The sequence below is a fragment of the Neospora caninum genome, chromosome XII (assembly GCF_000208865.1).
Source record: "Neospora caninum Liverpool complete genome, chromosome XII".
NCBI classification, from domain to species: Eukaryota; Apicomplexa; class Conoidasida; order Eucoccidiorida; family Sarcocystidae; genus Neospora; species Neospora caninum.
Genome location: NC_018398.1, coordinates 4,873,289 through 4,889,102, shown reverse-complemented (window position 1 = coordinate 4,889,102; position 15,814 = coordinate 4,873,289). Strand labels below are relative to the sequence as shown.

General features: G+C 59.7%; 2 protein-coding genes across 2 annotated transcripts; both read left to right on the top strand.

Moving 5' to 3' along the window:
• Positions 1 to 454: 454 nt before the first annotated feature.
• On the top strand, positions 455 to 2,181 carry NCLIV_066350 (Os06g0732000 protein, related; the record flags this gene model as incomplete). Its single annotated transcript, XM_003886186.1, has 3 exons — positions 455 to 457; positions 1,407 to 1,720; positions 2,127 to 2,181. The coding sequence occupies 3 exons, from the start codon at positions 455 to 457 to the stop codon at positions 2,179 to 2,181; spliced, it is 372 nt and encodes a 123-aa protein (XP_003886235.1).
• Positions 2,182 to 7,041: 4,860 nt separating this feature from the next.
• Positions 7,042 to 13,004, top strand: NCLIV_066340 (uncharacterized protein; the record flags this gene model as incomplete). The annotated part of the gene is made up of 3 exons (XM_003886185.1): positions 7,042 to 7,410; positions 7,931 to 8,002; positions 8,295 to 13,004. 3 exons carry the CDS (start codon positions 7,042 to 7,044, stop codon positions 13,002 to 13,004), a joined length of 5,151 nt encoding a protein of 1,716 aa, XP_003886234.1.
• Between the last annotated feature and the right edge of the window lie 2,810 nt (positions 13,005 to 15,814).

Here is a 15,814-nt window from a genome sequence, read left to right as displayed (position 1 = left end):
ATTCTCGCCGGCTATACCACACTTGCTAACTCGAAGAAGGCCGTGTGTCGCCCGAGAGGTTGCCATCCGCTCAATCGACCGGCCGCGGGGATCTCCGTGGGCTTGCCGTCCCCGGCTTACGTGACACGCGCACATCGGCTTATATTCCGAAAGGCTTTTTTGGCCTCCGAGAGCGTGGTCTCGCCTGGTGGCTACACTGCGCGGGCGCGCATGTATGCGTCCCACTGGTCGGCCTATAGTTGAGGGCGAGGGCCAGAGAGACTGCTGTGGCAGGAGGGTGGAGGAAGAAGAAAGTGGGGCGCCTCTGAGCTCGTTGCTTGTACGCTGGAAGCTGAACCGATAGCGTTTTGGGGTCTTCTGCGGGTTCCAGTGCTTTATTTCTCGACATTTTTGTCGGTTGCGGATTTGTTGTTTCCTTTCTGCTTCTGCAGTCCATCCGCTCCTCTGCTTCAAAATGGTAAGGCCCCACGCCACGCTTTTTGCTCGCGCAAGGAGCTGCCGATCTGTTTCCCTTCCCACTATGTTTTTTCCGACTTCCCCAGCGAATCTCCTGAATTTCTCCTTCTATCCTCTGGTTCCCATCGTAACTTTCAGCGCGGTCCACCTCTGAGGGTTCGTAACACTCAACTGGTTGTGTAGGGCGATCGGCACCTGTATGCCTGCGTTGCCTGCGGAGAGGAGCGTTTTCAGATGGCATGTTCGCTGGTTTTCTCGCGTCGATTGGTTTCTTCGGGCGCGCGGTTCCCCTAGAGAGAGATGCAAATTTGAGAGGTCACTCCAGAGCAGGGGGTTGAGACGAGCAGGGATGAGGACAGCACACAAATTGTGCCGGGGATGCGGCAACGCTGGCCTCCACGACGTTCCTGCCTCGACTCTGCGAGACTGCCTCAGCGAGGATGCTGGTCTTTACGGGTTCACCCGACTCGTAAATGACGATAAAAACCGTGTTCTGTGCTCCTGTGGAAGGGCGCATGTTGCGTACGTGACCAAATACGCCCTGGAGACTACCGCAGGCTGTGTCCCGTTTTCGTCGCGGCGAAACTCGCTGAGCACTGTTCTGCGGAGCGTACCGGCGATCAGTGGTTTAATTCCACTCGAACCACGGACGCGTTCCGCGTCGAGACACACTGCTCTTCGTTTTCCCTTCCCGTTTTGCTCAGTTCTCTTCCTTCAATCACCACTAACTCCTTTCGGTAGTCGCCGGGGTCAGGTCCAAAGTCGCTGGCCTCACGCCGTCCGTTTTCCCGCCGGGGCGCGCGCGGCGCCTCTCTGGCTCTGGTTCCCCCGGTTTTTCTTCCCTTGTTTTCCCTCTGTATCGCCATATTTCGTGTCTCTCTCGTCAATGTCCTGTGCTCTGTCAGGTCATCCTGTGACTCCCCGCGGCTTGTGTGCGTTGCGCCCTGCAGGTGAAGGTTCGCGCGTACGAGTTGCGAGGAAAGTCGCAGAAGGAGTTGGTGAAGCAACTGGAGGACTTGAAGAAGGAGCTTGCTCAACTCCGAGTCGCCAAGGTTACTGGCAGCGCCGCCTCGAAGCTGTCCAAGGTAACCGAGGTGCGCAAGGGCATTGCGCGCGTGCTCACCGTCTACACTCAAAAGCAGAGAGAGGAGGCGCGGGCAGCCTTCAAGGGAAAGAAGTTCATTCCCCATGACCTTCGCACCAAGAAAACCCGCGCCATCCGCCGCCGTATGACGGCATCCCAGACAAGGAAAATGACCGTCAGGTGAGAGCCGCTTGGGACATGCGCGTGCCGAGGCGCCGAGGGCGTCACGTGGAAAAGGCGTTCTATGAGGACACAGGATCCGCGGTGGGTAGATGCCCATCAAGTGGACCGTTGTGGAACCGGTTCCAGCCTTCCAGGCTGTATGGGAAGAGCATCCAGGACTGTGACAAATAGATACACACTCTGGCGGGTGTTCTGCCTTCAAAGCGGAGCCTGGATACTTTTTGAAACGCGCGCACGCGGTGGGTTTTTTGACTAGGTCCGGTCTGTGTGGGATCTGCAGGCCATTTTTCGCGCAAACGCAGCTCTTCTGTACGTTTTTGTCTAACGTGCGAGGCTGAAGTCGCGTGTCCATTCGCGCCGGAGCGACCGAGGTTTTCTCTGTTTTTCCATGTGTTTTGCACAGGAAGATGAAGCGCACTCAGAACGTCCCCAAGAGAAAGTTCGCCTTGATTGCCTAATTCCGCTCTCGCCCCACCGCAGACGCGCTTCGTTACCGTCGTTATCCGGAAATCTGAGGGAGATGGCAGCCAAGAGAGACTGAGCTTGGATGCCGGGAAAAGCGTATCAGGAAGTGGAAGAAGCGGGCGAGGACTGGGATGCTAGCGCCAGTATCCTTACACTAGGTTTCTCGATGTGCCCGCAGACGTCACCTGGCCTTTTTCGTCTTTCAAGAAAGGGAAGCTAAAAACAATAGGGGGGAACGGGGAAAATATACGGCACAAGAGCGCTGGGCCACTCCCGGTCTTCATCTCTCGTTTCTCAAGGAGTCCAGGCTCGTCTTCGGTCTCCGGCGTCTCGAGACAGCTGTCTGAATCGGGGCGATGAGATAGTGAAACTGGGAAGGAAGACTGACTTCCTGCTTTTCCCGCTCTCTCATTCCCGTCTTCGTTTAACTCTTTCCTTTGTCTGTGCTGAATCTTTTCGAGGTCCACGAAAAGAGCCACGGCCGTGTGCTCCTGCCTCCAAATGCATTCTTCTCGTAGTGTGAGCTGTACTAAACATCGCAGAGCCGCGAGGTCTGCTCATCACGACAGAGAACGCAGGTGTTTACCCCCGGTGGCTTCTCACTTTCGCCACAACACGGAAGAACGTTTTCCGATAGGTCGGAACTCCCTTCACATTCCCGTAGGAGAGGCCGTCGCATAGATAGTGTCGCGCGAGAGAAACACAGAAATAATACGAAGCGGCATCGGGGCTAACGTCGTGATTAAACAGCGAAGGCTAAGGAATCGAAAGAGTGCTTTGCGGTAAACTCCCACTTTTTTCTGGTACGAACCGCAGGCGACGAGAGGGGCGTAACGACAGGAAGCTAGAGATCATCAGTTAATAGAAATCTGGTCCCGTTACCTCTCTCAGCAAAAGGTGCCAGGTGCTGTATCGCTGTTATGTTCTCTTACGGCTTCGCGCTACATGTTTTCCCTGGACTGGGGAAATTCAGGTTCGGTCCGATGTCCCGTTGTAGAGATCGCCTGGCTAAACATTTGGTATACAGCTGTACGAATCTCATGATTATCACACTGAATATGACTCCAGTTATGCGATCCAGACGACCAGGGTCTTCATGATTGCTGCGGTATGCTGAAATCGATACGTCTGTAGCGTTGTCCCGGAGCTGATGGAGCAGCATCGAAACCGTTCCGTGTTTACCCCCGGGAAGCTGTCGTTCCCGAAACAAAAAACGTGCAGACGTTCTTTACCACTTTTTTTCATGTCACGGCTTCTTCGGTACTTTGTGTACCAATCCACAAGCAATGGACGCGGGCCATACCATAGGTGTCTACGATGCACTTTAGCCACCTTTCTGCTGAAAACGTTAGGTGATGTGAGAACCGTGTGGGACCAATGCGAGTTGAGGGTCCACGGGGTACACTAGGGAAACAGCCAGCATCCCGAGGCTGACCCTTTTGTGAGAAAGAATGTGGATATAAGGCAGACTATCCCCGCCTTCTTTCGTGTGAGACTTATACAGAGTTTCTCTGTTGGAAATGCGCCTCCTACACAAGACTTGCTCGTTGGGGGCAAGGAGACGAACATCACCCCGCGGTGGAGCGTAGCTTTCAATGTCTTAAGAGGTTTCTGGTGTTCCATAGGGCTTCGTCAAGGGCTCTAAGAAACGAACAGTCACTGTCTCTGCGCGTGAGACCGAACGTACGTTTTCTTCTGTGCCACACGTAGCCGGTTATCTGTGTGCACATGTGCCTTGGAAGAGAGAACTTGACACTGTAAAATCAACCGCAATTGCAACAGTCGACAGAAACCGTCCTCGCCAGCGAACACCTGTCCCCTGTCCCCTGGCCGGCGCCCTCGCGCTGCACGGAAACCACGACGAGCGTTTACCAGTGAAGATGTGTTGGAACGATAGACGCTGCCGGCGCCCAAACCGCACCAAGCTGCGATTTGCTGCTGACAAATCCCGTTCTCCAAGGACGCAGGGAGGCAAGTTCACTTTCGGCAATCTCCCAGGTCCCAACCTTTGCTTTTTGACTCTCTTTCCGTGTAGATGAATGTTCAGCCGTGAGTTGATCTCCTGTACCGTCACGGGAGTGATACTCGCTACGACAGGATTATTTATAAGCTTTTCTTGGGAGTATTCCCTGCGTGTTGAACTACGTTCGAACTTTTCACTCGATACGTTTCCATGCCAATACACTGCAGTTCTGCTTTAAACTGAGGGGCGTCATGTAGATGCAGTGAGCTGAACAGGCACAGCACGAACTTGACACACGTCTCCGTTTCTTTGTATCCACGCCGGTCGGACCCTGTCCCTCGTCCTCAAGTTGCACGGTTGCTAGGGCAAAACAGAAGCCAGCGGTTCCTGCTTGGAAACTCCGTGCGACGGACGTAGCTTCGTCCCTGTCCGCAACAGAGACACTCTGGGGCCCACGCCGAGTCTCCGAGTCGTTGGTGCCTCGGAACAACCCCTGCGGCAAGCTGTCAATGAACAAAAAGGCCTCTTCTCGTCGCTGTACAGTCGATGACCCACAGCGTTCCCCTTTCTCCGTAACGAACGTGTGTACTTCGGTGACGCGACTACACCCTTGACACTGCTGCTGCTTTTCTGTTGCGAGTTCTCTTGTGGTTCGCACGAACTAACAAACTGGATAGATACAACTGACGTGGTGTCGCTGACTCCAGGAGAAATCTGTTAGAGGAGCGGCAGACGCGAGGAGTTTCTTGCCATTGGGTTGAAGCGTCTGTCGCTCTCCATCCTCTCTTGGCACTCATTGATCGGAGGCAATCTCGGAAGCTTCTACAGCGACACGAGACATATATATACAGCAGCCGCTGCCGTGTCGAGGGGCTGCCGAGTTTGTCGAGCCGTGACTGCACACCTGTTACCCTCTCTTTTCACCCTTCATTCCCTGTTGTTCTGCACGGCAAATGGAAGTCGCAGCGTTCACCACTTCTTAGCGACAGAGGCAAGTGTCCTTATATTGCTGCCTGGAGGCTCCCGCGCACCCGTCGCTTGCGTTTGGCAGAAATAGCGACACGGTCGCCGTTGTGTTTTTTCGCCGTGCACCAGCGCGCAGCCTCACCCATCCTTTTTCCGGAGGTCGTGGCGTCAGGTGATGGTGGCCCTGCGAGACGGCAAGGTTGCCATCGGCTTTGCGCGGATTTCGTGTGTCGGTGTAGTGCCTCGCACGGTGGTTTTTCGTGGCTGGTGAGCGGTCGATGGGTGTTCCCACCCGTGTCGTGGTTGGAGAGACGGAGATCGTGAGGCAGCGATGACGCTGCGGTGTGGGGCGAAGGGTGAAACACGCTCCAGCACTGCCCTGAAGCTGCTAAACTCTATTCGGCGTAGAGCCGGGAACGTCGCGACGAGAATGCGTTGAGAGGCTGGCCTCCAGTGACTAGACAGCACAGGGCACAGGGGTGTTGACGCGTCGGCGGATAGCCCCGTCTCTCTCCTTCCAGTCTCTTGGTGGTGACGTGCTTCTGCTAGCCATAAATTGTGGCTAAGGGAAAAGATTCACTTGGCACCTTGACTCATCGGGATCTCTCTTTTGCGCTGGTTGCTTCTGAGCCGCTTCCTGTTTCTGTGTGGCCTATAGCATTCGTCCGTTTTCTTTGCGTTGCTACAGGGCGCACGCACGGCGCCGACTAGTATACCCGTGCGCAGCACATGTATCTTAACAACGGGAACGACGTAAGCTGCAATGGAAAACGCGCACCGCCAGCAGGAGTAAGGCCGTCTCTCTTTTTCTGCGTAGGCTTCTTCTTAAAGGCCGCGACAAGGCAGCTTTTGTTGATTCGGTGTACAAGAATTCCGTGGCGTATTAGGGACGAGGGGGAACAGCCCTTCTCCCTGTCGCCCGTTTCCACAGAAATGGGTGCTTCCTGTGTCAACGCGGAGATATCGTAGAGGCGAGGACATGCTGTGACTGAGCCGACCCAGGCGATTTCTTCGAGACTTGCCACAATTTTTGTCTTGTAAATCTCACGAGAGGTGGAGAGGAAACCCTTGCTTTTGGCGCTGTATATCTCAACGGCCGCCGGAAGTTTCCCTTCTGCGTCGCAGCGTCTCTGTTTTCCCTTACCTGGCCGTCTCATTTTTGCTGTGCTGTTTGGATACACCCGGATAGGAACGAAAGCTCCGGACGACAATCATTTGTGGCAGATTCTTGTGAAGAAGGTACAGGCATTTTGATTTCCTGTGTCGGCCTCGACGCACTGGTATGCATTAGCGACTTTCCACTCCGTCACCCGTCACTGGCGTCAGCAGGAGTGCCCAATGCGAGGACTACGCGGTCCCGTTTTTCCTTCATTGTTGGGATGGAGAAATTTTTTTCTTGAGTCCCCTCTCCCCATGTCATTAGCTTCGTGACTTTTTCCGTCCTCCGGCCTTCGTGCGGTCTCCAGTGTACCTACACCCGCGAGTTGTAGATCGCACCCGCCCGCGTCGAGTGTGGTAACGGTACCGCATCATACCATCCCGTTTTGCCCCTCGCGTTCAGCCAATAAACGAAACCGACTCACCGCGCGGTTTTTCTCGTGGCCGCAGCGCCGAATTCGTTTTCCACTGCGTTCGTCCCCGTTCTTGTCATATTCGCCGTCTGAAAACCACCGGCTTTCCCCAGCTGCCTCCGTCGTGGACCAGGCGGCGGCGGGTGTCAGCCCAGCTAGTGTCCAGCTTTCGGTTTTCAGAGGCGACGGCATCCGGGTTTCCCCCTCCATTCGTTCCCTGTTTTGCTCCCCGCTCTCGCTTTCCCTTCGCCTTTCTCTCTGTACGGCTATGACCGCCTGCTCTTGCCCGCTACTCGCCTACTCGTTTTCCCTTCACGAATGCGCTCGACACGCAGCTCCTCCGTTCGGGAACGATGATCAAAGCGGAGGCTTTCCCCCAAACTCCCTCGCCGTGCACGCCTGAAGTTTCTGGGGACCAGAACCTGTGCGCAGCGCCAGGTCCGCTACAAACCGCCATGGCGGCATCCTCAGCCCCCGTCCCGCCTCTCGGCCCGCCCGCCGACGTCGAAGCCAACGGAGTGTCTGCCTCTCTGGGCCCCGATGATAGTCCAACTGCAAGCGCAGCGCCCAGCACGCCGACCAGCCGAGCCGGCGACTCCAGTCCAATATCCTCTCTTCCTCTTCCTTCTGGAACTCTCCCAAACTCTTCGTCTTCCAATCCGTCTTCATATGAACCTGTCGAAGCTGAGGCGGGGCATATCTACCAGCCAGGCACCAAGGCTGTAAGCGGAACTCGGGACTCACAGCGACGGGCTGCGGGGCCAAGCTCAGCGTCCACCGAGGCCCCGTTGGATGACCCCTGCCTGCGTGCTTCCGGCAGGAAACCCGTTTCTGTGATTCTCAGTGACACAAAAACTCTTATCGAAGGCGCGCTGCGCGGGGAAGAGCCGCGACGCTGGTAGAAGCAGCCTTGCGCACCGGGTTCAGCCAAAGAATCTTTCGCACCCTTTATTCTGCCCTCAGTGATCGCGGGCGACGCTCGCGCAACGCGGACAAAGAAAAGCTGGAGTCTGTGCGCACAGCTGTGGAGCAGCGCCGAAACCCAGCGCAGTCGTTCGCCAGCTGTCTGGGTGACTTTTTCCTTGGCAATGCGACACACGGAAATGCGCATGGTGTGGACATACGCCTGTACATGCAGATGCGAAAACGCGTAACGAGACCCGTGCGTGTCTTTTCTCAGCCTGGCTACGCGCGTTGAAGACGAGAGTGTGTGTTTCTATGCGTTTTCTGCGTGGTTTGCAGGAAGTTCGATTGGTGTACCGCATCAAAAAGGGCCCTGGAGCGGGACGCCATCAGAAGTCGTTTTCCATTTCGGTAAGCTTCAAAACGAACGCATTTTTGCGTCTTGTGACTGTCGGGCTGGTGGTCCCGACCGCCGTGTACGCGTGGCATCCGCCTGTCGATGCCCTCCAGTTTGAGTCTGTTTTGTGCCGTTCCACACGTCTTTCCTCTTGCGGTCCTGGCCTTCTTGGCTTTCCCCGTGCATTCTGACGAAACGGTAGCGTGCGTCGCTGTCTTCTCTTCCGTTTTCCGTGTTCTTCCGCCCGCTGGTGGCCTCTCTCTCACTCATATCTCGCGTGCTTCTCTTGTCTGTGTGTGTCCGTAGCGCTATGGTGTTCAAGGAGCCTGGGAGCAGGCGGAAGCGGCACGCCAGTTCATTAATGCGAACGGCACTTTGCCGCCGCACTTTGTGGTGGCGTCTCTGCCTTCCCGAAACAGCCCAAACGCGTCGGGAGGCGGCGGCCAGAAGCACCGGCGCGCGGCCTCCTGTGCGGCTGGGGGCCCAGCAGTTACCCCTACCGGATCGTCCTCGACTTCCCCCCCCTCCACCGGCTTGCCTTCCAACTCTTCAGCTGCTGGCGTGGCCGTGGCGAATGCACCCTCTCCGTGCGCGTCCTCGGCGTCAGCCCGGTCGCCCCGGGGGCCGGGACGGCTCCTGGGTAACATGGCGCGAGCGGCTGGAGCCTCCGCTGCTCGGCTTCCGGAGGCGAGTGGCGACAGGAAGCGCGGCGCGGCCCCCGCTGCAGGAACGCCCGCGTCGCCGAGCGAGGAAGGCCGCGACGAAGCTGGCTGTGCAGGTGCGGCGCATGCACGAGGTCCACGCGGTCGAGGGGCGTCCACGCGGAGTGTCCCGTTGAGTGGCGCGAACGCAGCGGCAGGACCACGAGGCGCTGCACAGGCGGTAGGGCAACCTGCGAACTTCCCAGCGGTCGGAGCCGCGCCTGGAGGCGTCCCGGCCGGGCCCCAGGCGGGCCCTGGGCGGCCGCGGGTTGTCTCAGGGAACCTGCGTGTCGTCCCTGGAGCGCCCGGCGCTGTTCACGGCGTCAGTCTTTTTCCAGCTGCGATCGTTTCCGGGGCTCCAGGAGGCGTTGCGGGCGTGATGGGGACGCCGGGGTGGAACAACGCCGCGGTGCGGGGTCCGGGCGGGAACATCATCACGGTCGACGAGCACCAGCGTCTCGCAGCCGTCGCCGGAGCCGGCGGGACGGCTGTGCTCAATCCCCTCAACCCGCCTCCGGCTCTCTTTGGGCTCTTCCCGGGATTCGTCGCGCCCCAGGCGTCGGCTGCCACGAACGGGGGGACCAGCGGCGAAGGCGGCAAGGGCGGCGGGTCTGCCATGCAGGCTTCAGGCGCCGCGTCGGTCGCCCCTGCGCCCGGCGCTGTCCCTGCCTCGGGGGTTCGCCCGCTCGCAGCCGCAGGCCTGCCGGGGACAGCCGTGAACAATCCGGCGTTGGGGATTGTCGGTGGCGGTCTTCGAGGCAACTTTTTGTTTTCGTCCGTCCCTGCGTCGCACGCGTCGTTTCTCCCGAGGGGGAGTACCGGGGCGGAGTCCAGCGGCACGGCCCAGCCCCAGCAAGCGAGTGGGGAAGGCAACGCTCAAGCTGGCCCGCAGAAGGAAGGCGAGCAGCGCGCCCTTCCCGAGGGCTGCTTTCGCCTGCTCCTCCCCTTTGGAGCCCTGTCGCGGACGTTTTTCGCCCCCGCGACCGCGGTGGCGGCCGGCGCCGCCGAGGATGTCTCCACGCCCTCTGCCGCCACTCCCGGCTCGGGGGCGGCGGTGGTGGGTGGACAGCTCCACGCGGTTCCAGGTTTGGGAAAGAGCGTGGTGTTTCAGCCGCAGGCTGTGACGTCGCCGTCTTCGTTTTCCACGACCGCGTCTTCTCCCAGCGTCGGAAAGGGAAAAGGCCACCCGGTGCTCGTCCCCGCGGGCTCCTTCGTGGCGCAGTCGGGCATGCCGCTGGCTTCCTGCGCGCCGCTCTGTGCGCCTTCGCTGGGGTCCGGCGGATCGCCGACCTGCAGCAGCGCGAGCGCAGGCGGCGCCAGCACCGTCGACGACGAGACGCAGAGCCGGAACGGCCGCGGGGGGAGCGAGAGTAGCAGCGCGAGCACGAGTTCCTCGCCAGCAAGCAGCCGCGGCGTCGCCGGCGTCGGAGAGCGCGCGGGAGGGCGACCTGAGGAAGAAGGCATGAAGGCCGAGGGCGGCATGCAGTTCGAGTGCCAGGCGGGCCCGAGCGCAGGCAAGGAGCTGGCGATGAAAGAAGAGGCGTGCGGAGGCGTCGCTGGGGAGCACGAAGCGACGGCTGAGGCTGGATTCGGCGCGGACATGGAGTGCAGTCTGGATGGAGGCCTGTACGGCGGCGAGGCTGGTCAGGCGCGCGAAGGCGACAAGAAGACGCGGCGGAGCGAAGACAGAGACACGTTCGCGACTGTGCAGCCTCGGGGACTGTCGGGGTCTGGGCCGGGCCAGGAAGAAGGGTTCTCTCGGCGCGAAGAGGAGGCGCATCTGGTAAGCAGTGGACGAACCGGCCTCGCGGGCGTCCGAAGGCGCCGGTCGACCTCGTACAGCCGGGGCCGAGCCGGGAATCCGTCCTGGTTGTTTTCCCTCGTGGACTGCCCCGACAGCGCGTGCGGGGGAGAGGGCGAGGAGGAGGCTGCTGCGGCCTTTGGCGCGAGAGACTTGGGGCCGGCGCGAGACAGAGAGGACGGGAAAGAGGACGATGACAGCTGTCTGTCTCGAGGCGAGAGCCGCGAGGGGTTCTCCCGGAGCCGCAGCTACCAGTTTTCTCTTTCTTCACTGTCTTCTTCGTCTCTCAACTCGGCCCTGTTCGCGTCGGGGGGCGGTTTGGGCGGCGGATCCTTCCTGACTTCGCCGCCACCCTCGCCACCAGTCTCGCCGCCTGTGCGGTGCCGTCCAGGCTTCATCTCCTCGCCGAGCAGCAACCTGGGCCTGGGGAGGGCGTTGAAGAGACGGTGCGTCGACGTCTCGCCTCTTCTTCTGGCTTCGCCCTCGACGCTCTTCTCCTCGGGTCTCGGTTCCGCAGAGAAGAAGCGGTGGTCGGGCGAGGCGCGGGGCGCGGGCGTCTTGGAGGACATGCAAGGCTCCTCTACCTCTTCCTCTCCACTCGGCGCTCGGCCGTGCTCGCTGTCTCCGCGCCCGCATGCAGCGGGAGACAAGAGCCACGGGGCGCCGGGCCACGTTCAGTCTTCCCCCTTATCGGGACGGTCGCGGCCGTACGCGAACTTCCTCGCATCGCCTCCCCTGGAAACGAAGAAGGCGTCTGCGTCGTCCATTTGTTTCTCCGCCTTGCCCCCGTCGTTGACATCGTTGCGGCAAAGCGAGTCTTTGCTCGACGACAAGCCTGGGGCGTCGGGCACGGAGGTGGGTCCATCTGGTGATGGCGAGGCTCAGAGTTCCGCCCTAGGTCGCGCAGGCAAGCGAAAGAAGAGAGACAGTCTCACCCGAGGGCGCAGTGGAGAACGCCGAGACGAAGAATCTGAAGACGAAGACGCGGCTCTGGCCTCCGAGGCGTCCCGCCGGGGTCAAACCGACGACGGACTGCGTTCCGAGGGCCGAGAGCGCGAAGGGGAGCGGTTTTCTCTGCTGCCGCGCCGCCACAACTCTACCGACGATGGCAAGGACGAGTTTTCCAGCGGCCTGTCGGGTCGAACAAAGAGCGTTCTCGCCTATCTCTCGTCCCCGCTCACGGACATCCTGGCATCCCCGGTCTTCCCCATCGGCCCGCGGTCAGGAGACAAGTCGAAGCGCCGTCGTGGGCCTTCACATACGCTCTGTGGAAACGAGGCGAGTCTGGGGGGCCCTCTCGCAGGCGCGGGGTCGTCAGTGAGTGGATCTCCGGCCTTCTCTCCCTCGCCAGCCTCGTTCCTACCCTTCTCGCCGTTCTCTGTTCCCCCGCGCCCGTCTCCGCCGTGCGGACCTTCGACCTTTCCAGTGCAGCTCGGGTCTCCGTCTTCGCCTCAACGGCGGTCTTCGGGAAGCGGCAGGCGCCTCGTGTTGCTGCCGCAGTCAGCTGTTGGGAGCAGTCCGGGCCCGATCGAGACGGGGACACCTCAACTCTTCAGCAACTCTCTGCCGCCGGTGTTCTCAGAAAACTTGTCTGTGTCCCCTGCGTGCTTCGCCTTGGCCTCGCCGTCTGTCACTTCTTCCGCGCTTCTCCCCCCCGCCGTGGCCTCGGCCGGCGCCGCGAGGCCCGCACAGCTCGACGAGGCGCATCCGGCAGCAGGTTCTTTCTCGCTCTCGCAGCCGCTCGCCGCGGCTTCCAGAGCCGAGGCGCGGCCAGCTTCTTCCTCGGGTTCGGAGTCTCAGGAAACAACGCCAGCGTCGTCGGAAGGCTTTCCGCTCTTCCAACCGACGGCAGGCGCGCTCGCTCCCTCGCTTCCCGTCCTCGACCTGGGCGGGGCCTCGGCCGCGCTGCAGGCGGCCGCGAAGGCAGCGGCGGCAGCGGCGGCGGCATCGGCGGCGAGCGCGGCTGCAGGCACTCGCCACGGGGGCGCGAAGGAGCAAGCCCCGGGCTCCGACGGAGACGTGAACAGCCTGCTCGCGTTTCGCTCGGTAGTCCCAGGCTGGTCCGTGTCGCTGCCTGGGGGCGCAGAAGAGAAGGCGAAGGCGCCGGAGGTAGCCGCGGAGCAGGCGCCGGATCCGAGCCGCGAAAAAGGAACTGGCCTGCCGGCGGCGGAGGAGCCTGGCGAAGAGAACGAAGCAGCCGATCCCGTGAAGGAGAGCGGCGGCGAGAAGAGCAGGAGTGCGAGCGCTCTTCCTGTCGCTGCGGAAAACGCGGTTTCTCCCGGCCCGATCCGTGTGGAACAGCAAGTTGCCGAAGAGAGACAGGGAAGGGAACCGAGCTCGGTGTCGATGGTTGGGGCCCAGGGCTCCCTGGGCGGAACTGACGCGGACTCGAGGACTCTTGCGAAAAAGGAGACTCCTGTAGCGAGCGCCGAGAGTCCGACCGGCGTCTCCGTCGTGCCTTCGGGGTCTCAAGGCCCGCCCCGCATCTCAGTCGCTGCAGGGGTCGTGGCGTGAGCGAAACGGTTTCGGCGGAGACCAGACTTTTTTCGCACACTCTGGTGGCCGCGTTTTTGTCTTAGTCGCGTGTGTGTGTGTGTGTGTGTCTCCCGTAGAGACTCTGCGCGTCCTCTCGCCCGCCGTCTGTTGCTCGTGCACGCAGCACACACGTGAGACACTCCGGTTTTTCGCGTTCACGGTGGCGTTCCCCGCTGTCTGTTGACAGGTTTTTTGTTCGCTCTCCGTCGTGGACGCCTGTCGAGCTGTACTGATTCGTTTTCACGCGGCGTCCCGAGAGAGGCGGGCGCCAGCCAATTGAGGAAGGTTTCAGAAAAAGAGGAGCGCTAGACGTGCGTGCCGTTTGTGGCGCAGAACGGAGACGCTCCTCGGTGGGTGCATGGGTGGATCGCGGTGGCTTCCTTGTCGATCGTGCGTTTTCCCTTTCGCTCTTCTCCGTGACTGTCTTCCTTCTCTGCCTTCTCTGCCTTTCTGACTTGCCAACCTGAATTCTCCCCCGCGACTTCCAGGACAGCCCGTTTCCCGGGCGCTTGAGTCCCTGGAGCCTGCGCCGGAGCAGGCGTGTCGTGTCCCGCCTTGTGATCTCGAGTCGCGTTTTCCAGAGCCTATCGTGGACCGTCGCGTTGTCTCCGTTAGACTTGTTCGCGGCCTCGAGGCCAGCCCGTCGTCGCTTTCGACAGCTCGGCTCCGCGGGCTGCGGGTGACAGCGCGCTGTGTGGGTGGAAACAAGCGTGATCTGTGGATGCCCCTGTCGGATTTTCCATTGGGTGCGTTTCCTCCGCCGTCGTGCGAGTTTTTCCCGGGGTCTTTGGGCCTTCACGCAGCTGCCACCCCCACAGAGAAGGTCAGAGGAGTCTCAGGCTCCAGCGTATGTACCGTGAAACAGTGCGCAGCACGCGTCGCAGAGACGCTTCGCTTTTGCCGTGTTTCTCCCTTTCCCGTGCTTTCGTCGACGAGCGTGATCCGGGCGTAGGGCCTCCGGTTGCGCGCCCTGTCCAGGACACAGCGCTTACCTTTGCGCGCGTTGTGTAAATGCATATATATATATATATATATATATGCGTGTGTGAATAGGCATATACACGTACGTTTCTACACTCATATGAGACACGCGTCGATATATCCACTGAATGCGAGAAGCATGCACGAGGGAGTGTCCATTTGAGATGAAAGGAACAGAGGGAGAAAAGTCGTCCGTTGTCTTGGCTTAAGAGGTGCAGAGAACGAAGCGTGCAGAGCATACGCGAGGTGTACAGACACCCTGGCGACGAAACTTTGCGCGTCTGCGAAGCCGTTTCGGTTCTCTGTCTTGTCGCTGTTTCCGCCCCACTCTTGGCTTCATGTGTTTGTCTGCGTTTTCGTGTGTGTGGACGCGGCCTTTCCCGCGCTCGGCTGCGAACAGCAGGCAGTGTGTGATATTTTCCGTCAGTTCCGAGGGCTTCGCCTCTCGCTGGGTCCGTGCGGTGAACGGTTAGTTTGTGCGCGTCAATACGGTTCAGCAGGCGAGAAGCGTTACGGTGTGTGAACGTCGTAGTCTGCGGCAACCGCGCGTGCGCTCACATCGCCCGCCGCCCCGGCGAGGTTCTCCGCGCGTTCCGAGCGTCCGTGTGAAGGCGCGTGTGCATCCGGTATAGTTACAATTTTGTATTTATTTATCGATGCGGAGGCATGTCCACGAATCCCCCTCAGTGGGGGCGGCCTGCAGTCTTTCGTGCGGGTGCGTCTTTTACAAATGGGGCGGGGGCTGGTAGTGAAGTCGGCGATGTGGGGCAAGCGTAGAGGGTGCGACGTGCAGTCGGATGTGGTCTGTGTTTTCGCGTTTCTGGGAACGGAAGAGAATGCCAGGAGAGAAGGTTGGGGCTGGCTTCTCTCTCCGCCTTCCTCTTCGACGTTGGGGGAGGATCCTGGGAAACAGCCAATGGTCAGGTGTTTATGTCAACTCAGCGGAGCAGCGCTGAACAAATTGTTCGTTTTGTGAACCAGATGAAGGGGTGTTAATGTCTCGAACTAAAGACGGAATATGTTTCAAACACTTCAGTGGACACGTAAAGACACCTTGCCGGGAACGCGGCCTTCAAGTGTCCACCTCATAGCATTTCTCCCTCAAAGCGAGAAGCGAATCGAACACCACGCTCCGAAAACGCGCACGCGTCCAATCATCTGCATGCGTTTCCCTACGAGAAAACAGCTGAAGATTGTACACATGCATATATAACCATCCATATATATATATATATATATTTATTTATATATATCGCGGTGCATGCAGGACCGGACAAGCAACGTGGTTCATAGGGTGGACAGGTGTATGGGCAGATATTCTCACGCGCATGTACTTGTTTCTTCAGATCTGAACAAGCAACATGAACTGGAGACCAGTGACCAGGAGGGCAGCCGAAGCACCGATCCCTTGAGCGGATTCAAAATTCACGCGCGTAGGGCTAAATCGGCATCGGCGACGGCTGTCCGATGCATCTGCTGTCTCTCCTGTCATCTCGGCTTCCGTCTCTTTTTGAAAACACCTGAAGTCTGCTAGGCTGTGCGTTCTCTGATGCACTTTCTTTCTCCGTTCCTCAAGTCTGTCATAGGGATTTTCGTGTCGCGCACCCCACGAAGAAATACGACAGCCAGTCGAGGCCGAGGATCCGTCCAGAAGACCCGAGAAGGCGGAGAAGCGCATGCAACAGCCAAGCGGCGGGAGAGAAAGACAAAGCCGGAAGACGCCCGAGGCACATAGGCAAGAGACAGGCACCTGGCACGGGGGGAGGCCTGTCCGACAGCGAGAAAACGACTGAGAGAGCTCGCCACAG